We start from the raw sequence: 26,479 nt of genomic DNA on the forward strand, positions 1-26,479 counted from the left end.
CAAATTCGGTATGTAGTGACATCTTATTGTCCTCTACCAAGTTTGTTCAAATTATACCCCTGGGCCAAATTTATATAAAAATGCTCACCCTTCCAACTTTAAGCGTCCAGTGGGACGAGGGATAGAAAGAGAAAGTCACATGCTTGAGTACATTTCAACCCATGCGCATTGAACGCTTTTAATGCCCCCCTTCAAAGAAGAGGGGGTATATTGTTTTGCTCATGTCGGTATGTCCGTCCATCCGTATGCCGTATGTCCGTCTACCAGATGGTTTCTGGATGATAAATCAAGAACGCTTAGGCCTAGGATCATGAAACTTCATAGGTACATTGATTATGACTCGCAGATGACCCCTATTGATTTTGAGGTCACTAGGTCAAAGGTCACGCTGACCCGAAATAGTAAAATTGTTTCCGGATGATAACTCAAGAACGCTTAGGCCTAGGATCATGAAACTTCATAGGTACATTGATCATGACTCGCAGAATGGAATTTACTTCTTTCTTGCTTGTTTTGTTCGGACAGGTTTGCACAGATATGTGCTTCTACTATTCAAACAACCTTCGGGGAAAATTGACCTCTCGGAATTTGAATATATTCCTAATAACACAGGTATGTTTGGTGGATTGAATTCGAATGTAATCTTAGTTGCGCGGTGAAATGATTTTAATATATTATTTTCAATACATTTCAAACAAAGACATGCATATGGATATTTCTATATACGAACATGTTTCATATAAAACTGGAAAAAATGATTATAACCAGATTAAAAACTATTTACTAATCAAACAAATGAGATTGAAACTTGATGTGTGAGAGTTTCAATGTATTCATAATACCTCAGATAATCCACTTGAAATATTGATTTGTGCATGTATATTGTCATGTCAGCTAATGGACGGCGCAGCTTCAAATCACGTGATTTCGCATCGAAGAATTCTTTGATTTTGATTGGCGGAAAATATTTATAGGCGGAACAATTTTTTGTTTCGGTGCTTTTTTGACTTTAAGATGTTGGTTCTTGAAATCACATAATTTTGTTTTATAGAATCTGATTTAATTTTATCAAAAATGTTAAATTTATAGTTTGTTCCGAGAAATATTCCTTACCTGAAAATATTGACTGATATAAACTCTGTGCACATGATATAATAATATATTAAGCACATTTATATCAGACAGATATCACTGCAGTTGTATGAGAAAACGCAACAACAATAACTCTAATGAATTGCTCTGTGTTGTAAAGCCTTATACACATATATACTTAGTGGATATACACACCTCTGAATTGTTAGAATATATAAGTTGAAATAGTATATAACGATATGGCTGATACAAATAAAACAAAAATTACGATGCGAGTAATTAAACTTTGTTACATATCACAACCTCAAAACGATATCAGATATTATTAAACTATTTAAAAATGATGATAGGTTACCGCAAGCAAAGATTTGTTACAGATGCTCTTGAATAAGGAAACACGCGCAAAGATTTGTGTCACAGTTGCAGATGTAATTGTACAAGGACACACAACAACAACAACAACAACAACATTTATTAGCTCTTAAGCATACAATTGCTTTTTAGCCAAATGCATTATACAATTATACATTATACACAAGTGTAACGACATGGATGATAAATATGAAATTAGGTAATAATTATAAAAACTATGTAATGGAGGAAGTTAACAAATATTTTACTGATTCATAACATAGGATATTTTCTTCTAACATCGATAATGAAAGTTGTTAATAAAATAATGAGACAAAGAGTACATTGTTCTACATAATTAATTTCATTTTAACATTCATTATTATTATTACTCATCAAATTATGGGAAAAAATAGTATACATAGATAAATTAATTTGTTTCTAAAATGTTCCGTTAACAATTCGCATTATATATGTATTTTAAAAGATTAATGATTACTTTTTTATTTTGTGTTTTTATTAATATATCAAACTTATTTAATGTTGGCCATCTTTGATAATATGCCTTTAAATAAGTTTTTCTAATATCTTTGTATATTGGACATATTAATAAAAAATGGTATTCACTTTCTACGACATTAAGATTACAAAATTTACATTTCCTATTATCCCGAGGAATATTGAAGTATCGACCTCGTTCTATTTCTAATCTATGTGATGATAGACGTAATTGAGTTAGTGCTATTTTGAATTTTTTTGTTGTGATGATATCCATATATTGTTCTGTATTAAACGTGTCCTTGGTGCGGCAATATGTATTTAGTCTTGATGAATTATTGATTTCACTGTACCAGTATTGCTTGTAATGATCGAATAATCGCTGTTTTATTAGATTGTATATGTAGGTTTGCTCAGATTTTTCTGTCAGGGTTTCTTGTTCAGTCCATACAAAAGTTAAACCTAGCTGCTCGAGTGTTGATTTGATTTGATATGCCCAATTTCTTTTGTTGTATGTTATGTTTTGTTCTGCGTCATTGAAAAGTGATTCAAGTATTATTTTTATGCGACTATCATTTGTACATGATATTATTTTAAACCAATATTTAAAGATGTGTAATTTACGCATCACAGATAAGGGGTATCGTCCTAATTCGCCATACAGTGCTGATAGTTTTGTTGATTTGTTGACACATAGAATTTTTCTTATTTTTTTATGGATTATTTCTAATTATTTTCCTGAATATTGTCCCCAGATTTCAGCAGAATAGGGAAGAACGGGGGTTACTAATTAATCAAAAAGATTTAATGTTTCTTTTGTTGGGAATTCATATTGGTTTAAAACAGAGTAAAATCGATGAAGCGCTCTGTTACCATGTTCTGATATTGATTTTATTGTTTTATACCAGTTTCCGTTTTTGAAAAAAGTTACACCTAAATATTTGAATGATGTGACGATTTCTAACGGCTCACCATTTAACGTAAAGTTAAAACTTGTATGTCGGTTATTTTTTTCGAAAATAACAACTTTTGTTTTACTCGTATTGATTTTCAGTTTGTATTTATTGCAATAGTTGTCAACGTCATTTAACACTAGTTGGGTTGATGTTGGAGAAGTTGAAAAAAGGACTTGATCATCGGAATAAGATATTAAAAAGAATTTAATATCGTTGATCGTTATGATTCCTTCAATATACGAGTCAATATTTTCAATAATGTCGTTAACGAACATCATGAACAGGATGCTTGAGCATGGGTCGCCTTGTTTCACACCAGCATGTGAATTGATGTATTCTGATGTTTGATTGTTTAACCTGACGGCTGATTTTACTGATGAATACATAGCTTTGAATGCGGAAACCATTTTAGAGCTTATTCGTTCGGTGATTAATGTTTGACATAATAGTGATCGATTTATACTGTCATAACATTAAGCATAATCAATAAAAATGCAATATAATGTTTGACCAGAGTTAAGAACTTTGTTAATTATACTGTTTAGTATAAAGATACAGTCGACTGTGCTCTTTCCCTTTTGGTAACCAAATTGACAGTCAGATATAATTTTATTTTCATCACACCATTTCGTTAGTCTGTTTAACAGTACTTGGGAATATATCTTTGATAAAATATTATTTAATGTTATTCCGTGATAATTTGTCGCATCGCTCGGATCACCGCCTTTAAATATTGGTGTGATGTAACCCATTCCCCAGCTTTCAGGATATTGTGCAGTATCAAAATTTTTCGGTTGTGTTTTTGCAATTTTATTTAACCGCGTGCTTTCATTCATCTTATATCTATATTTTGCTTGTCTACGAATAGTGTTATATTGTGTTCTATAATGTACAAATAGTTGTCTATTTGGGTCGGATTTGTTCTTATAAAAGTTATTATTTGCGTTACGGAAGTTGCATTTTGCAGTTTTACAAGTATAATATATATATATATATATATATATATATATATATATATATATATATATATATATATATATATATATATAAGAAGACTTACAACACAACGACCGGAGCGTTAATGTAAAAGTTGACTGATGGTGTACTTGAATGAAGTACTTGAATATATATATAAATATATATATATATATATATATATATATATATATATATATATATATATATATATATATATATATATATATATATATATATATATATATTATATTATATTATATTATATTACAAAACTTGTTTCTTGTGTGAGCTTCTTTCTTTCTCAGCACATTTTCTGTCGCCTGCAAGATAAATATTTAGTTGTTATCATGAATAAGCGATAATTTCTATTATGATATTACTCCTTTTATATTGAATTACATAATACAATGCTAATTGAAAACGTGTTAAACGTCGTTAAAAGTGTACTTTAAAAGCTATGACATAGCTTGTCCATTAATATATCAAACCGTCTATGGTATGCCTTATTTACACTTTTTATCAAAGGACTAATTTCATGAATAATTGTAATGATCTTGGTAGTTTACAACAAAATCACGCGGATGCATCAAACAATCGATGAACTTTAAACCTTCGGGCAACAAATCAGCTATTGCATGATTACAATAATACAGATTTTATATAACATACCGTAATTGCAAATTATTAACACACATATGTCATTAAGCAAAATGCCCGAACTTGTGAATAAACGTCAAAACGCGAATATTATATTACGATCTTGTTAAGTAAAATAAGTTAAAAGATATTAATCGATAAAATAAGTTAAAAGATATTAATCGACAGTAAGTGCGTAAATGGTACATTTATTTGGACAACAAATGTAGGTTTGTAAGCGACTTAAATATAAATGTGGGAAGCAGTGGTTTATTATCTTGATTCTTCCGACCTAATTTTTCATCCCACCATAATTATCATCGAATGTAATAATGTATTTCTGAACTAATGACGTTGATGATATAATAAAAATGCTACACGATGACGAGATGATGATGATAATAATCATGATGATGATGATAATGATGATGATAATGATGATGATGATGATGATAATGATGATGATGAGGAGGAGGATGAGGGGGGGATGATAATGATGATGATGATGATGATGATGATGATGATGATGATGATGATGATGATGATGATGATGATGATGATGATGATGATGATGATGATGGTTGTGGTGGTGGTGATGATGATGATGATGATGATGATGTAGATGATGATGATGATGATGATGATGATGATGATGATGATGATGATGATGATGATGATGATGATGATGATGATGATGATGATGATGATGATAATGATGATGATGATAACGATAATGATGATGATGATGATGATGATGATGATGATGATGATGATGATGATGATGATGATGATGATGATGATGATGATGATGATGATGATGATGATGATGATATTTCACATGTACCGCTGCAACAATTAGATGTTGACCAGACGTGAAATCACTATGCAATACTTCAGCGCTTCAATTGTCCGCTTCTGTGTTCCAAAACGAAAACCGTATGGTCCTACCTACGCTTTATCACTTACCATGCTCTAATTTAAAGGACACCTGATCACGCTGGGTATGCAGATACTTTGATAACAGATGGCACTTCGATACCAGATAACAACAGATGCCACGCGCGAGAGGTAAGTTCATCAGTTGTTTTTAAGTTATATCATAAAGATTAGTTTTTTTACACAAGGCGAGACTTTCAACAAATTGGGCACTCTGATAACCGAGTTTTATCTTCTACCTGAAATGCATTTATGTATATTATGGCTGTTCTTACCAAGCATTTTGAAGTAAGAATCAATGTGCATTGTCAAGCCCGACACATTGGAAATCTATGCATAACGTAATTACATACACATGTAAAATATAGCCAATGGCGTTGTTCGTTTTCAAAAATCTTATTACTATTCATTTATATAATTGATATTATAAGTGCACATTTTAAATAAGATTCAAATTCTTATTTCTGAAGTAATATATTTCAAGTGACGACCGAAAAAAATTGTATAAGTAATCAACTTGTTTTTAAGTTTTAAATTGAGATTCAAATAATTGAAAATACAACGGATCATGTGGATTAACACGACTGTACGTGTTCAATTGAACTTATAGCAGGACTCTAGATAAGGGGAGCAAGGGGTCTTAAAGCGGCAAATACACCTCATAAAATCCTTTGTCATTCGGTACGTGCTCATTAGAATCGCATCATGCAGACGATACTAATGCGTAGCCAGAAAAATTAAAGAGATTGGAAAACTCCCTTTATATTGAGCTCTACTTATAGGAAGCACTTCCCTTTACACTTTCCTTTCCCTTTTATTATCATATTCCAAAGGGATAAGAACATGTGACGGTAATTCGTTTTTAATTCACGTCAGTACATACATTTTTATTTATTGCCTGCTTACTTTAACAGTATTCCACAGCGAATTCTGCATTTCTTAATCACTAAATAGAGTGTGTTATATCTGGTAAAAAGTGTCGAGTTATCTGGAATCGAAGTGCCATTGTTTTTTGAGATGATCGGTAAAAGAAGTGTCCATGAAAATTTGACATCCGACTCTTAAAACATTTGAATTTCCTCAAATACGTTAGTTAACTAAAATTTAACATGTCGTAACATTAATGGACATATTGATCTTTTATTTCGATTAGGTGGCACGTTCTTGATTTATTTCCAAGTATTTTTATTTTGTTGAAATACGTACTGATCATCGAATTGATGATGATTATCGATTAAATTTTATACTTTTTTTATAATACACTCTTTTTTTCACAAATTTCGTGCTCCGCAATACGAAGTACTATACTATTAATCGACCAGACAATGTTACGTGTCTGAAAACCAAATGAAGAGAACATAAATGCAAAAAAGCTGTAGAACTCAACTCTCGCGCGTGGCTTTTGTTGATATCTGGTATCGAAGTATCATCTTTTATCAAAGTATCCGCATACCCGGCGTGCTTGTGAGCCGAATGAATTATCTTCAGATAGATTAACCTCGCTGGTATTTATACATATATGTGTGTACTATGATAAAGATTTGATGCAGTAACTTAAAAGTTTAAAAATTAGGTTTTTAAAATGGAGTCATTTCGAAAAACCGGAGTTACAAATGATGTAATTGATGACGTACCTGGAACATTGTTGTTAGTAAGTAAATAATCATGTGAAGGTTAAATTAATACTACATTAAACGAATTCTTCCAATATTTCTACAACTACTTCCACTACTTCTACTAGTACTAGTACTACTACTTCTACTACTTCTACTACTACTACTACTACTACTACTACTACTACTACTACTACTACTACTTCTACTACTACTACTACTACTACTACTACTACTACTACTACTACTACTACTACTACTACTGCTACTACTACTACTACTACTACTACTACTGCTACTACTACTACTACTACTACTACTACTACTACTACTATTACTACTACTACTACACGTACCGCTAGTATTATTACCACAACTATTTTCACAACTACTTTTAACAACAAAACATCTTCGTGCATTCCTAGGTGTCCTGGGGGATTAAAAACCTATACCCCGGTGACAAGGTGTGGCCTCGAGACATCAAGCAAGAACCATCGATCAAATACGATGCCGATCCTGAAGATATCTACACCCTGATGTTTGTTGGTATGTGACTATTTTAGTAGAAACATGGGACGTGGTTATACACATTTTTTACATAAGAAACGATGGTGCATGGGTATATATTTTGACGCCTATTTTAAAGGAACTCGAGATGGATGTTGTTTAATACAGTGGTAAATTTATTTCGAAGACGCTGCATCGTTTCAATCTCAACACCTTTTAAAGAGTTTTGGTGACATCCATTTTTGACTTCATTGATTATGCATGGGTATCAATAGTTTATATTATGAATATTAACACTAATTATATTTATCATAGAGCATAAACAACAAATAAAATTGCTTATTGATACTATTAAAAAGAAAAATCATGTATATAGTTAATATTCCTGCTTACATTAAGGGAAACTAGCGTCGATGTTCACCCTTATTGTTTAACACTATCGCTTATTTACCACATCAGATCCAGATGCTCCGTCAAGAGCCGATCCACAGTTTGGCGAGGTTCTTCATTGGCTTGTAGTTAACATCCCCGGACACGAGGTGCAGAAGGGGGAAGTTAAAGCAGCCTACATTGGGTCCGGGGCGCGGCAAGGGACAGGTGTGCATTAAATTATTTAAGAGGCGTGTATTTTGTATTTAATGTTTTGGCATTGTATAGCCGTTCGACCGTAGTTCTGTATTATCACGACTTTCAGTTTACCTACTTACTCGATTTATAAACGAGTATAGCCGATCTATACAAATTACAGTAGTTAGTGTACGAACGGCAATAACAGACAACTGTTTTACTGTGACAACTGTGATAAAAGCAATCCGCAATGTTACGCGTTAAATGTAAAATTCTAGTTGTTCAATGACGATAAAAATGGAATCGACTTCTTTCTTGCTTGTTTTGTTTGGACAGGTTTGCACAGATATGTGTTTGTACTATTCAAACAACCTGCTGGAAAAATTGACTTCTCGGATTTTGAATATATTCCTAATAACACAGGTATGTTTTGTGGATTGAATTCGAATGTAATTTTAGTTGCGCGTTGAAATGATTTGTTTTATTTTGAATACATTTCAAACAAACAAAGACATGTATATGGATATGCTTGTATACGAACATCTTTCCTAGAAAACTGGAATAAAATATTTTACCAGGTTTGAAACCATTTACTAATTAAACAATTGAGATTGTAACTTGATGTGTGAGAGTTTAAATGTATTCATAATACCTCAGATAATCCACTTGAAATATTGATTCCTGCAAATACATGCATATTTTTATGTCAGCTAACGGACGGCGCAGCTTCAAATCACGTGATTTCGCAGCGAAGAATTCCTTGATCTTGATTGGTGGAAATTTTTTAGAGGCGGAATATGACGATTCAGTACCGGAACTTCACAAACAGTTGGGAATCGGACCGTTTGCGAGTAAATAGACTTGACTTATCACGTGCAAATTAACTGTTTAATTAAATGTAAAAGAGTGATGTTAATCAATGAAGAGTTAATTTAGAAAATAATTATTTAGACGCACGATCAGAGAGAATAAATGATTACTTCCCTATCGTGTAATATATGGCGTTTCTTGTGCTAATCCTTAAGCCATGAGCATTTGCCCTTACACATTTGTAAAATTTGTTATTGTTCTGTTTCGCTGCTATTTTGTCTTTAATGTATTGGTTCTTGAAATCAAATCATTTTTTTTAAACCTGATTTTATTTTATTAAAAATGATGACTTTATAGTTTGTTCCGAGTAATATGACTTACCTGCAAATATTGACTGGTATAAACCCTGCTAACGGGATATAAAAATAGATAAGGCACATTTATATCAGACATGTATCACTGTAATAGATGAGTCACATTTATATCAGACATGTATCACTGTAATAGATGAGGCACATTTATATCAGACATGTATCACTGTAATAGATGAGGCACATTTATATCAGACATGTATCACTGTAATAGATGAGGCACATTTATATCAGACATGTATCACTGTAATAGATGAGGCACATTAATATCAGACATGTATCACTGTAATAGATGAGGCACATTTATATCAGACATGTATCACTGTAATAGATAAGGCACATTTATATCAGACATGTATCACTGTAATGGATAAGGCACATTTATATCAGACATGTATCACTGTAATAGATAAGGCACATTAATATCAGACATGTATCACTGTAATAGATGAGGCACATTAATATCAGACATGTATCACTGTAATAGATGAGGCACATTTTTATCCCATTTTCACCGCGACATTGACGGTATAACACGGTGTGGAATATACTTGCTTGTATTCAACACTGTAGAATATACCTGTCGCGTGCACGGACTACTTTTTAAATGACGTCATGCGATAGGCGCTAAAATTAGGTCGATATTGTTTGGTTCATTGATCGAATTTTAAGGTCACCCGTTAGAAGAAAATGTGCATATTTTGCAGAAAAAAATATATATGACATATTCACCAAAAGAAATGTTGAAATAAAATAAAAAAATACACGATTTTTGTTTTGTTATTTTTTTTATTAATATTTACTTTACATAAGAAACAAAGTCGACAAAACTTAAGCTTCAAAATTATTCGACCTTCAACCTTTAAATCTAGTCATATGACATAATTTTTCGCCATCCGTATAATGAATCAGCTGATTGATGGCGTCATAAAATGACATACTTATTGCGTCATTTTCCCCATGTGTTTTGACGATTTATTATAAACGCGACTTATTTCACATGTTTTCTACATGTACTGTATGTCGACATATCTGAAGTGTCAATTGATCACATTTTCCTTATTTCGTGTAATTGTTTATAACCAAAGCATATACTTTTGACATTTAACTTAAATATTAAGAATGTACAACAAGCCATACACATATCGCACAGTTCATGAATAATTTGCTATGTTTGCTTTCCTATTTAATTCACGTTAGGCATAGAGCTGTGTAAAGTATAAGATGGTAATAATAGCACCACACTGGAATTGGGAACGTCCCATTTTGTACACGGGTATTTTCTACTCATTTATCTGTTGTGTACTGGAATGTTTTCCATTCTTTGTGTATTTATATATTAAATTATTTTCTCGTACAATAAGGGTATTTACCATAGATAAATAAAACATTGTGCAAGTTTAAACATAATTATGTTTGTATGCAGAAATCTGCATATGCAACCGAGTTTACCAACGGCTATTATTAGATAAACTGCTCCGGTTCATTTGAACAGCAGAAATGTAGAGTACATGACGTAGCGTGTGACGAAGAAGAAAGTTTATCGCGTTCATAAACTCATTTGAATAAAGTGATAGAATGGCATAAGGGTCTTTATTTAACTATGCTAAAATAATTATTAAAGACCCTAGATGCAAAATCGTCAATTATTGAGATTATTAGATGGATTATAAAGGATAATTAGGTAAAGGTAAGATACTAGTTCTTACGTGTTTTGATTTTTGTTTGTACTTTTGTCGTTCCCTGTTCTCGGGGAAATGATTTTAACATGGGCGCCATTGATGCATCGGATCACACACGGCATACCCATAACATTATATAAAAAATATTGTAAACTAGACAATAGATAAAGAACTGCACTTACGATTTGTCGCTGGCTTGAATCACTTGAACTGAGGATCACCCAGGATATCTTGGATTTCCAAGGAGAACGTAATACAACAGAATCGTCTAGGAATAGCAGAACCGGAACTGAAGACTATTTCCCAGAAGTCACCGCATTTGGGGTCCGGACGGTCGAGTCAAACCGGTCTCCACCACACTCCTCCCCGTTCTAACAAGCCCCCCTCCCTAGCCCAATTTAGCTTTCCAATCCCCGTCTAAGGTTTAACCCTATAATTTTTTAATACGTAACCAAATCTAAGGCGTTTAAGTCATCAGGAGAATATTAAAATTATGTATTCCCACCCACTGAGCTGCCCGTCCCCAGGTTACACCATATATTACACCACACAGCTCATAGCCTTTCCCCCATATGACCCACCAGAAATCTGGTCAAAACCACACCAATCCATTCACCACTTTAGTTCCCCCCTTGCCGGTGTACGAGCCCACTGGGTCCGCATGACCGAATACTTAATGTGTGGCTCCAGTGAAAATGACAACCCAATGCGGACAGGGCCGCATTCCTAGGCCACTCCCACTCTCAGACCACACCATCTTCCCACCACCTCCATATCCCCCTCAAACTGGACCCTCCCAGATTCTGGGACTACGGCCATCTCTCTCACCTCCGACTCATCCACCAACCTGACCCTTCCAGACTCTGGGACTACGGCCATCTCTCTCAACTCCACCTAATCCTCGAACCTGACCCTCCCAGATTCTGGGACTACGGCCATCTATCTCACCTCCACCTCATCCTCAAACGTGACCCTTCCAGACTCTGGGACTACGGCCATCTCTCTCACCTCCACATAATCCTCCGACCTGATCCTCCCAAACTCTGGGACTACGGCCATCTCTCTCACCTTCACCTCATTCTCAAACTGGACCCTCCCAGACTCTGGGACTACAGCCATCTCTCTCACCTCCACCTCATCCTCCAACCGGAATATCCACCTCCATCTCTGAGAGACTGAGTCTTGTGTCCTCTCCGGTTGGAGCTAACTCCCATGTCACCCTCACCTCCTTGCCATCCACACTGCCCAACATTCAACCGGAGTCCTCAACCTCAGAGGAGAGCAGAACCATCAGCACCGTCCACCTGCCGAGACTCCGGTATTACCTCGACTGGAGCTTCCGCCTCCACCTCTGAACCAGAGATGATGATGGCTTCTCCAGCAAGGTTATGTTCGACCTTGCAATGTACTCCTAACATAACTCACAACCCTTATCCAATCTTATGTTTTCTTTGGGATAGCATCAATAACAAAACAGTCACTAAGATAACCACATTTATACCCATCAAGCATTCGCACACACTTATCAATTTAACATCTGAATCCCGGTTCATATCATTATTTTATCCCATATCAACGATAAGTGCCGACAATTAGGTCAATCCACATTCCACACATTTACAAACCACAACTTTATACAAATATAGGAGTTAATACTTTTTTAGGTATGGTTCACAGTTGCTCTGAAAGCTAAATGTGTAATCACGCCTTCACCAATTACCACTCAGCAATCATGGTCGACCATTAAGGACATCATAACATTTGACAGTATATCTAAAACTATACTTTGCCTTTCAATTTGTGAGTACCTTACGTCAATAATTTTTAAGGGATGGTTCACAGTTGTTCTGAAAGCTAAATGTATAATCACGTCTTCACCAATTACCACTCAGCAATCATGGTCGACTATTAAGGACATCATAATAATAGACAGTTTTTCTAAAACCATACTTTGCCTTTTCAACTTGTGAGTACTTTTTGAAAAGGAAAGGTTGCATAGGATACTTACTCTTGTATGTAATATTGTATTATCCGACACGCAATATACTGCAAAGTAACTGAAAGATTATTGTAATTCAAGACAGATTCTTTTGTTTCAAAAAGTTGTTGCCAATCCATCAACATACAATCTCTTCATACTCACTGCAAACTTTCAACAATATAGGAACCATTCAATCGAACATGCACATAATTCTGCCCTGTCATTCCAATAATTTCTACTACTCCCAAACCGGAAACTATCTTGCTCCCCTAAGCTTTACTAGGTTAGAGTGAACCATCAAACTGAGCTCTGCCTTCACCTGTTAATCAGATGAAAATGGCATTCTCCACACAATCACCTCCGCCTTGCCTTTTCCTTTAGGCATAGACGAGAACTCCTCCACGCCTGGTTTTCGGAACTTAACCCGATACAGACACTAACACCTTCCCTACGAACAACCAGAATTGGCCCCAAATTGAGACTTCTGATTCTACCTACACAGCCTACCACATTTTACATTACTCGACGAACTCATTGCATCTCACGGCTGAACCACCATTGGGTCGACCGCTCTTCACACCGTCGCTACCATCTCATTAAGTGCATGCGCACTAAACTACCAAGACAAGCTTACATCAGGTGGCTCAGTTCCATGCATAAGCCACTTCTGTGTAAAACAGAAATCATAATCATAGGCCAGTTGCTCCAATAATATGAAGCGACCTATGATGGCCCTCTCACTCGCCTTACCAGCCCTGTCAACAGGTCCCTTAACCTTTGACTGCACCGCCAGGCGCTCTTCTTTTCCCACTAACAACTTTTGGCCCTCCATTATAGGGGTCAGTTCAGGGCCGCCAATACTGACCCCTAATCGTTTAAATCAACTAATGTCGCCTGCATAACCAATCCTGTGTCCTCGACACCAAGATATATGGCAGCAGTTAGACATCTCCCTCCGCCAGGCATAATCTCCTCACTTTGTGCCAGTCTCATTTGCAGTTGGTTAACTTCTCGTTCCATATTCTGGAAGTCATTGCCCTGCTTCTGCAGGTTCTCCTCCACTTTCATTTTGTTCCCATACTCCTTCAGTCTCGACTCCCCCTTAGCAATCGCCTCCGACTTCTCTGCTTTCAAACGCTTGAAGATTGCACGAGCTTTCGCCAACTGAAGGTTCTCCTTCTCCACTTTCATTTTGTTCCCATACTCCTTCAGTCTCGACTCCCCCTTAGCAATCGCCTCCGACTTCTCTGCTTTCAAACGCTTGAAGATTGCACGAGCTTTCGCTAACTGATTTGCACGGGCTTTCTCCAACTGATCGGTTGAAGCTATCTCCAACTGTTCAATGCCTTCCTTCAGTTGAAAGTTCTCCTGGCCGAGTGAATGTGCCTGTGACCTTAATCTTAAGATTTCTCCATCTTTTCTCTCATTCTCTTCATGAACTTGCTGCTTCATCTCTGCAATGGCTATCTGTCTGTCTCTAACTGTTTTATCATCTCCCGTGCCTGGTGTATCTGCTGCTGTATCTTACTCTCGAGGGAACTCTGCATTTTGTGAAACTGGGCTTGCAGCTCCCTCAATTCTTGGTCAACGCGTGCTTTATCTGTGAGCATAGCTGCCAGCTGTTCTTTGCTCTCTTTCAGGAGTTCTATAATCTCTACTTTGTCCTCTTCCGTCCATTCAAAAATATTGCCACCCATTGCCAGAGATATATTTCTTCTAGCGCCCTGTGCCGCTTCTCTTGCCTCAGGCCTCAAAGGCGTTTCATTAGTTGTAGCCCATTCTGGCACCACCTGTGGCGTAGCCCCATATCCCTGCGGCATTGGAGGTATGGGTGAGTGCATATAATTCCCTGGCCCCCCCATCCAAGCATCAGGGTAATAATTACCTGGCTGCCAACTACCAGGATACATTCCCGGATACATAGGCATGGGGTACCCCGGGTACAACTGCCACCCACTTCGCACCTCACTCCCCCTAACCGGGTCTATATCGACCGTAGGACTATAGGTATCCATTGTGAGTATTAAAGACAAACTCAAAATATGTTCTTTGTTAATCTATTTTAATACGTCACTTGGGAAATGCTGTAATTGCAGTCGGAAATAAACAAAAACAAAATTGAAATGGATCCTTTATTCTTTATGTATTCTTTGAAAATGCTGAAGTAGCAATGCTGTGTAATCATAAAAGATATACTGCAGTTACGAGGAAATTCTCAAGAAAAATAATCAAAATGCCATTTAGTAAATTTAATCACTAAATAAACCAATAAATAAAAACTCAATAGTTCAAAATACCGCGCAGTGATGTCAATATCACCGGTGAAACAAAATAAATCAAAATGCCATTTAGTGAAACGAATCACTAAATGAGAAAGATATCATCGCGTGGAGATATCACCGAGTGAAGATAAGAACTGTCACCATGTGAAAATATCACACAGTGAAAATATCACATAGTGAAAATATCACCGAGTAAAATAAAGATCACTCAGTGAAACAAAATTCACCGCATGAGATTGATCACGCAGTGAAACAAAATATTATTAGGTGAAAAGAATTGTCACCATGTGAAAATATCACACAGTGAAAATATCACATAGTGAAAATATCACCGAGCAAAATAAACACCACTCAGTGAAACAAAATTCACCGCATGAGATTGATCACGCAGTGAAACAAAATATTATTAGGTGAAAAGAATTGTCACCATGTGAAAATATCACACAGTGAAAATATCACACAGTGAAAATATCACCGAGCAAAACAAAGTTCACTCAGTGAAACAAAATTCACCGCATGAGATTAATCACGCAGTGAAACAAAATATTACTAGGTGATAATATAACCGAGTGATTACAATATCACCAAGTGATGTTACTGTCACTGAACAGATAAGAGTTCAGTAAGTGAAACAAAATTCACCACATGAAATAAATCACGTAGTGAAACAAAATCACCAAGTGAACAACATTCACCGAGTGAATAAATACACCAAGTGACCAGCCGACAAAGCACAGCAGTTTATACAGCAGTTGTGTTAAAATTAACTGAGAAGAAAAAATATATTTCATATAAGTGTTTACTGTAATGTAACCTCCAGTATTTACGATTAAGAAAACGAAAGTAAAAAATTCCCAAATTTGAATATAATACAGTTGATAATGACTTGCCTTTGCCTGAAATACGATAACGTTAGTGGAAAACCAAATATGAAATACAATTGAACAACAGGAGAATAACTATTTACAGAGAGAGACTACATTTAGCATGCAATTACACGGTTCGATAGTACGCTGTTTGACAATATCTGAAAGTTTCAAACACACTTAAAAATATAGTAATTAGCCTGAGTTCCGGAAAAAGGCGTAATACTATTTTAATATTAGGGTAAATAGGGACTATATGACCTAAAGTTACTTCACAAATGTTTAAAATAACAGACAAACAGGAATGTTGTTAACTAAATTTCAAGATGGCTGACAATTTACTTTGTTAATAATGGCCAATTAGAAATTTAAAATAAGTATAGATTTTTTGCTCGCAGCGCCATTTATTGTAAACTAGACAATAGATAAAGAACTGCACTTATGATTTGTCGCTGGCTTGAATCACTTGAACTGAGGATCACCCAGGATATCTTGGATTTCCAAGGAGAACGTAATACAACAGAATCGTCTAGGAATAGCAGAACCGAAACTGAAGACTATTTCCCAGAAGTCACCGCATTTGGGGTCCGGACGGTCGAGTCAAACCGGTCTCCACCACAAAAAACACGTTCTGCGCGTCCTTAAATTCGTCGTCCGAAGTCGGAAAACGTATTGCCCTGTATATTTTGTTAAATAAAGTGTCAGTCGCTGCAATTGTCTGTTTACTCGTCAAAATTTTCAAGGTCTTCGATAGCTAAAGAAACTTCAGCGTACAGTTTATTTAGTATTGACAGACCTGTACAAAGTGGCGCCAGTCAAAAATCATAAAAAGCGACATTTAACGGTATGGTAGCCAGAACTAGGTCGTCGATGGTGTACATGTATGTTGACATCGACAGCATTTTGTCAGGAGCAATCGCCGCCATATTGGATTTTGATCATTTTCTTTCGAAAATAAAATAAATTATAGTAAAGTAAAGCCTTCTTTTCGCGGTCGTAATGTGTTAAAATTCGCATACTGCGTAAAATTGAATGTAGGCATATGGTGATATTTTTACTTGTTTTACAGTTTGTGTGTGAATATTTTAAAGACTATTTTTCGTACCAGAACAAATACATGTATATCACTACGCATGGTTACCTTTGCTAGATTTTAATTAAAACGCTTTTATGACTGAATTAAAATTATTGTTAAGGTTATTAGATCTATTTATGTTAAATGTCACGTTGAAAAATTTAAATGGGATAAATAGAATACTAGGATTAGCGTTGAATACAGAGAAGTTTATGTTGCTCGGCTCGAACACCGAAAGCGCTCGCCAAGGCTCGCGCATCCGGCGTTCTAAGCCTCGCAACAAAAACTTCTCTGTATTCAACGCTAACCTAGTATTCTCTATATTTCCGACATGTATCACTGTAATAGATGAGGCACATTTATATCAGACATGTATCACTGTAATAGATAAGGCACATTTATATCAGACATGTATCACTGTAATAGATAAGGCACATTAATACCAGACATGTATCACTGTAATAGATAAGGCACATTAATATCAAACATGTATCACTGTAATAGATGAGGCACATTTATATCAGACATGTATCACTGTAATAGATAAGGCACATTTATATCAGACATGTATCACTGTAATAGATGAGGCACATTTATATCAGACATGTATCACTGTAATAGATGAGGCACATTTATATCAGACATGTATCACTGTAATAGATAAGGCACATTTATATCAGACATGTATCACTGTAATAGATGAGGCACATTTATATCAGACATGTATCACTGTAATAGATAAGGCACATTAATATCAGACATGTATCACTGAAAGAGATGAGGCACATTTATATCAGACATGTATCACTGTTATAGATGAGGCATATTTATATCAGACATGTATCACTGTAATAGATGAGGCACATTTATATCAGACATGTATCACTGTAATAGATGAGGCACATTTATATCAGACATGTATCACTGTAATGGATAAGGCACATTTATATCAGACATGTATCACTGTAATAGATGAGGCACATTAATATCAGACATGTATCACTGTAATAGATGAGACACATTTATATCAGACATGTATCACTGTAATAGATGAGGCACATTTATATCAGACATGCATCACTGTAATAGATGAGGCACATTTATATCAGACATGTATCACTGTAATAGATAAGGCACATTTATATCAGACATGTATCACTGTAATAGATGAGGCACATTTATATCAGACATGTATCACTGTAATAGATAAGGCACATTAATATCAGACATGTATCACTGTAATAGATGAGACACATTTATATCAGACATGTATCACTGTAATAGATGAGGCACATTTATATCAGACATGTATCACTGTAATAGATGAGGCACATTTATATCAGACATGTATCACTGTAATAAATGAGGCATATTTATATCAGACATGTATCACTGTAATAGATGAGGCACATTTATATCAGACATGTATCACTGTAATAGATGAGGCACATTTATATCAGACATGTATCACTGTAATTGATAAGGCACATTTATATCAGACATGTATCACTGTAATAGATGAGGCACATTAATATCAGACATGTATCACTGTAATAGATGAGACACATTTATATCAGACATGTATCACTGTAATAGATGAGGCACATTTATATCAGACATGCATCACTGTAATAGATGAGGCACATTAATATCAGACATGTATCACTGTAATAGATGAGGCACATTTATATCAGACATGTATCACTGTAATAGATAAGGCACATTTATATCAGACATGTATCACTGTAATAGATGAGGCACATTTATATCAGACATGTATCACTGTAATAGATAATGCACATTAATATCAGACATGTATCACTGTAATAGATGAGGCACATTTATATCAGACATGTATCACTGTAATAGATAAGGCACATTAATATCAGACATATATCACTGTAATAGATGAGGCACATTAATATCAGACATGTATCACTGTAATAGATAAGGCACATTAATATCAGACATGTATCACTGTAATAGATAAGGCACATTTATATCAGACATGTATCACTGTTATAGATGAGTCACATTTATATCAGACTTGTATCACTGTAATAGATGAGGCACATTTATATCAGACATGTATCACTGTAATAGATAAGGCACATTTATATCAGACATGTATCACTGTAAAATGAGGCACATTTATATCAGACATGTATCACTGTAATAGATGAGGCACATTTATATCAGACATGTATCACTGTAATAGATGAGGCACATTTATATCAGACACGTATCACTGTAATGGATAAGGCACATTAATATCAGATATGTTTTACTGTAATAGATGAGGCACATTTATATCAGACATGTATCACTGTAATAGATAAGGCACATTAATATCAGACATGTATCACTGTAATAGATAAGGCTCATTAATATCAGACATGTATCACTGTAATAGATAAGGCACATTTATATCAGACATATATCACTGTAATAGATAAGGCACATTTATATCAGACATATATCACTGTAATAGATGAGGAACATTTATATCAGACATGTATCACTGTAATAGATGAGGCACATTTATATCAGACATGTATCACTGTAATAGATGAGGCACATTTATATCAGACATGTATCACTGTAATAGATGGGACACATTTATATCAGACATGTATCACTGTAATAGATAAGGCACATTAATATCAGACATGTATCACTGTAATAGATGAGGCACATTTATATCAGACATGTATCACTGTAATAGATGAGGCACATTTATATCAGACATGTATCAGTGTAAAAGATGAGGCACATTTATATCAGACATGTATCACTGTAATAGATGAGGCACATTTATATCAGACATGTATCACTGTAATAGATGAGGCACATTAATATCAGACATGCATCACTGTAATAGATGAGGCACATTATATCAGACATATATCACTGTAATAGATAAGGCACATTTATATCAGACATGTATCACTGTAATAGATAAGGCACATTTATATCAGACATGTATCACTGTAATAGATGAGGCACATTAATATCAGACATGTATCACTGTAATAGATGAGGCGCATTTATATCAGACATATATCACTGTAATAGATAAGGCACATTTATATCAGACATGTATCACTGTAATAGATAAGGCACATTTATATCAGACATGTATCACTGTAATAGATGAGGCACATTTATATCAGACATATATCACTGTAATAGATGAGGCACATTTATATCAGACATGTATCACTGTAATAGATGAGGCACATTTATATCAGACATGTATCACTGTAATAGATGAGGCACATTAATATCAAACATGTATCACTGTAATAGATGAGGCACATTTATATCAGACATGTATCACTGTAATAGATAAGGCACATTTATATCAGACATATATCACTGTAATAGATGAGGCACGTTTTATTTGACATGTATCACTGTAATAGATAAGGCACATTAATATCAGACATATATCACTGTAATAGATGAGGCACATTTATATCAAACATGTATCACTGTAATAGATGAGGCACATTAATATCAAACATGTATCACTGTAATAGATGAGGCACATTTATATCAGACATGTATCACTGTAATAGATAAGGCACATTTATATCAGACATATATCATTGTAATAGATGAGGCACATTTATATTTGACATGTATCACTGTAAGATGAGGCACATTAATATCAGACATGTATCACTGTAATAGATGAGGCACATTTATATCAGACATGTATCACTGTAATAGATAAGGCACATTTATATCAGACATGTATCACTGTAATAGATGAGGCACATTTATATCAGACATGTATCACTGTAATAGATAATGCACATTAATATCAGACATGTTTCACTGTAATAGATGAGGCACATTTATATCAGACATGTATCACTGTAATAGATAAGGCACATTAATATCAGACATATATCACTGTAATAGATGAGGCGTATTAATATCAGACATGTATCACTGTAATAGATAAGGCACATTAATATCAGACATGTATCACTGTAATAGATAAGGCACATTTATATCAGACATGTATCACTGTAATAGATGAGTCACATTTATATCAGACTTGTATCACTGTAATAGATGAGGCACATTTATATCAGACATGTATCACTGTAATAGATAAGGCACATTTATATCAGACATGTATCACTGTAAGATGAGGCACATTTATTTCAGACATGTATCACTGTAATAGATGAGGCACATTTATATCAGACATGTATCACTGTAATAGATGAGGCACATTTATATCAGACACGTATCACTGTAATGGATAAGGCACATTAATATCAGACATGTATCACTGTAATAGATGAGGCACATTTATATCAGACATGTATCACTGTAATAGATAAGGCACATTAATATCAGACATGTATCACTGTAATAGATAAGGCACATTAATATCAGACATGTATCACTGTAATAGATAAGGCACATTTATATCAGACATATATCACTGTAATAGATAAGGCACATTTATATCAGACATATATCATTGTAATAGATGAGGCACATTTATATCAGACATGTATCACTGTAATAGATGAGGCACATTTATATCAGACATGTATCACTGTAATAGATGAGGCACATTTATATCAGACATGTATCACTGTAATAGATGGGACACATTTATATCAGACATGTATCACTGTAATAGATAAGGCACATTAATATCAGACATGTATCACTGTAATAGATGAGGCACATTTATATCAGACATGTATCACTGTAATAGATGAGGCACATTTATATCAGACATGTATCAGTGTAAAAGATGAGGCACATTTATATCAGACATGTATCACTGTAATAGATGAGGCACATTTATATCAGACATGTATCACTGTAATAGATGAGGCACATTTATATCAGACATGCATCACTGTAATAGATGAGGCACATTTATATCAGACATGCATCACTGTAATAGATGAGGCACATTAATATCAGACATGCATCACTGTAATAGATGAGGCACATTTATATCAGACATATATCACTGTAATAGATAAGGCACATTTATATCAGACATGTATCACTGTAATAGATGAGGCACATTTATATCAGACATGTATCACTGTAATAGATAATGCACATTAATATCAGACATGTATCACTGTAATAGATGAGGCACATTTATATCAGACATGTATCACTGTAATAGATAAGGCACATTAATATCAGACATATATCACTGTAATAGATGAGGCACATTAATATCAGACATGTATCACTGTAATAGATAAGGCACATTAATATCAGACATGTATCACTGTAATAGATAAGGCACATTTATATCAGACATGTATCACTGTTATAGATGAGTCACATTTATATCAGACTTGTATCACTGTAATAGATGAGGCACATTTATATCAGACATGTATCACTGTAATAGATAAGGCACATTTATATCAGACATGTATCACTGTAAAATGAGGCACATTTATATCAGACATGTATCACTGTAATAGATGAGGCACATTTATATCAGACATGTATCACTGTAATAGATGAGGCACATTTATATCAGACACGTATCACTGTAATGGATAAGGCACATTAATATCAGATATGTATCACTGTAATAGATGAGGCACATTTATATCAGACATGTATCACTGTAATAGATAAGGCACATTAATATCAGACATGTATCACTGTAATAGATAAGGCTCATTAATATCAGACATGTATCACTGTAATAGATAAGGCACATTTATATCAGACATATATCACTGTAATAGATAAGGCACATTTATATCAGACATATATCACTGTAATAGATGAGGAACATTTATATCAGACATGTATCACTGTAATAGATGAGGCACATTTATATCAGACATGTATCACTGTAATAGATGAGGCACATTTATATCAGACATGTATCACTGTAATAGATGGGACACATTTATATCAGACATGTATCACTGTAATAGATAAGGCACATTAATATCAGACATGTATCACTGTAATAGATGAGGCACATTTATATCAGACATGTATCACTGTAATAGATGAGGCACATTTATATCAGACATGTATCAGTGTAAAAGATGAGGCACATTTATATCAGACATGTATCACTGTAATAGATGAGGCACATTTATATCAGACATGTATCACTGTAATAGATGAGGCACATTAATATCAGACATGCATCACTGAAATAGATGAGGCACATTTATATCAGACATATATCACTGTAATAGATAAGGCACATTTATATCAGACATGTATCACTGTAATAGATAAGGCACATTTATATCAGACATGTATCACTGTAATAGATGAGGCACATTAATATCAGACATGTATCACTGTAATAGATGAGGCGCATTTATATCAGACATATATCACTGTAATAGATAAGGCACATTTATATCAGACATGTATCACTGTAATAGATAAGGCACATTTATATCAGACATGTATCACTGTAATAGATGAGGCACATTTATATCAGTCATATATCACTGTAATAGATGAGGCACATTTATATCAGACATGTATCACTGTAATAGATGAGGCACATTTATATCAGACATGTATCACTGTAATAGATGAGGCACATTAATATCAAACATGTATCACTGTAATAGATGAGGCACATTTATATCAGACATGTATCACTGTAATAGATAAGGCACATTTATATCAGACATATATCACTGTAATAGATGAGGCACGTTTTATTTGACATGTATCACTGTAATAGATAAGGCACATTAATATCAGACATATATCACTGTAATAGATGAGGCACATTTATATCAGACATGTATCACTGTAATAGATGAGGCACATTAATATCAAACATGTATCACTGTAATAGATGAGGCACATTTATATCAGACATGTATCACTGTAATAGATAAGGCACATTTATATCAGACATATATCATTGTAATAGATGAGGCACATTTATATTTGACATGTATCACTGTAAGATGAGGCACATTAATATCAGACATGTATCACTGTAATAGATGAGGCACATTTATATCAGACATGTATCACTGTAATAGATAAGGCACATTTATATCAGACTTGTATCACTGTAATAGATGAGGCACATTTATATCAGACATGTATCACTGTAATAGATAATGCACATTAATATCAGACATGTATCACTGTAATAGATGAGGCACATTTATATCAGACATATATCACTGTAATAGATAAGGCACATTAATATCAGACATATATCACTGTAATAGATGAGGCGCATTAATATCAGACATGTATCACTGTAATAGATAAGGCACATTAATATCAGACATGTATCACTGTAATAGATAAGGCACATTTATATCAGACATGTATCACTGTAATAGATGAGTCACATTTATATCAGACTTGTATCACTGTAATAGATGAGGCACATTTATATCAGACATGTATCACTGTAATAGATAAGGCACATTTATATCAGACATGTATCACTGTAAGATGAGGCACATTTATTTCAGACATGTATCACTGTAATAGATGAGGCACATTTATATCAGACATGTATCACTGTAATAGATGAGGCACATTTATATCAGACACGTATCACTGTAATAGATAAGGCACATTAATATCAGACATGTATCACTGTAATAGATGAGGCACATTTATATCAGACATGTATCACTGTAATAGATAAGGCACATTAATATCAGACATGTATCACTGTAATAGATAAGGCACATTAATATCAGACATGTATCACTGTAATAGATAAGGCACATTTATATCAGACATATATCACTGTAATAGATAAGGCACATTTATATCAGACATATATCATTGTAATAGATGAGGCACATTTATATCAGACATGTATCACTGTAATAGATGAGGCACATTTATATCAGACATGTATCACTGTAATAGATGAGGCACATTTATATCAGACATGTATCACTGTAATAGATGGGACACATTTATATCAGACATGTATCACTGTAATAGATAAGGCACATTAATATCAGACATGTATCACTGTAATAGATGAGGCACATTTATATCAGACATGTATCACTGTAATAGATGAGGCACATTTATATCAGACATGTATCAGTGTAAAAGATGAGGCACATTTATATCAGACATGTATCACTGTAATAGATGAGGCACATTTATATCAGACATGTATCACTGTAATAGATGAGGCACATTTATATCAGACATGCATCACTGTAATAGATGAGGCACATTAATATCAGACATGTATCACTGTAATAGATAAGGCACATTAATATCAGACATGCATCACTGTAATAGATGAGGCACATTTATATCAGACATATATCACTGTAATAGATAAGGCACATTTATATCAGACATGTATCACTGTAATAGATAAGGCACATTTATATCAGATATGTATCACTGTAATAGATGAGGCACATTAATATCAGACATGTATCACTGTAATAGATGAGGCGCATTTATATCAGACATATATCACTGTAATAGATAAGGCACATTTATATCAGACATGTATCACTGTAATAGATAAGGCACATTTATATCAGACATGTATCACTGTAATAGATGAGGCACATTTATATCAGACATATATCACTGTAATAGATGAGGCACATTTATATCAGACATGTATCACTGTAATAGATGAGGCACATTTATATCAGACATGTATCACTGTAATAGATGAGGCACATTAATATCAAACATGTATCACTGTAATAGATGAGGCACATTTATATCAGACATGTATCACTGTAATAGATAAGGCACATTTATATCAGACATATATCACTGTAATAGATGAGGCACATTTATATTTGACATATATCACTGTAATAGATGAGGCACATTTATATCAGACATGTATCACTGTAATAGATGAGGCACATTTATATCAGACATGTATCACTGTAATAGATGAGGCACATTTATATCAGGCATGCATGACTGTAATAGATAAGGCACATTTATATCAGACATGTATCACTGTAATAGATAAGGCACATTAATATCAGACATATATCACTGTAATAGATAAGGCACATTAATATCAGACATATATCACTGTAATAGATAAGGCACATTTATATCAGACATGTATCACTGTAATAGATAAGGCACATTTATATTTGACATGTATCACTGTAATAGATGAGGCACATTTATATCAGATTATTATATCTGACATACAAAAATTACGATACGAGTAGACTATGTTACATATCACAACCTCAAAACGAAATCAGATATTATTAAACTATTTAAAGGGGCCTTTTCACCGA

At 34.3% G+C, this 26,479-nt stretch overlaps 2 protein-coding genes across 2 annotated transcripts in view; both read left to right on the forward strand.

Annotated features, from left to right (window-relative positions):
- The first annotated feature begins 6,931 nt into the window (after nt 1-6,931).
- LOC127847042 (protein D2-like) overlaps nt 6,932-26,479 on the forward strand; it is a 148,171-nt gene continuing 128,623 nt past the window's right edge. The window contains exon 1 of the mRNA XM_052378573.1: nt 6,932-7,020. The gene's annotated coding sequence lies outside the window, so the exon portion shown is untranslated. The remainder of the gene's footprint in view (nt 7,021-26,479) is intronic.
- On the forward strand, nt 6,950-9,298 carry LOC127847043 (protein D2-like). The gene is made up of 5 exons (XM_052378574.1): nt 6,950-7,098; nt 7,486-7,606; nt 8,027-8,164; nt 8,471-8,557; nt 8,845-9,298. The coding sequence occupies exons 1-5, from the start codon at nt 7,030-7,032 to the stop codon at nt 8,991-8,993; spliced, it is 564 nt and encodes a 187-aa protein (XP_052234534.1). The 5' UTR covers nt 6,950-7,029; the 3' UTR covers nt 8,994-9,298.

This window comes from Dreissena polymorpha, chromosome 10 (genome assembly GCF_020536995.1).
Source record: "Dreissena polymorpha isolate Duluth1 chromosome 10, UMN_Dpol_1.0, whole genome shotgun sequence".
In the NCBI taxonomy this organism is placed as follows: domain Eukaryota; kingdom Metazoa; phylum Mollusca; class Bivalvia; order Myida; family Dreissenidae; genus Dreissena; species Dreissena polymorpha.

Excerpts from the sequence above, each read along its gene's own strand:
- LOC127847043 (XM_052378574.1), top strand. The coding sequence starts at position 7,030 with ATGGAGTCATTTCGAAAAACCGGAGTTACAAATGATGTAATTGATGAC. Across the intron at positions 8,165-8,470 it reads CGGGGCGCGGCAAGGGACAG|GTTTGCACAGATATGTGTTT; the intron begins GTGTGCATTAAA and ends TTGTTTGGACAG. Across the intron at positions 8,558-8,844 it reads ATATATTCCTAATAACACAG|CTAACGGACGGCGCAGCTTC; the intron begins GTATGTTTTGTG and ends TTTTTATGTCAG.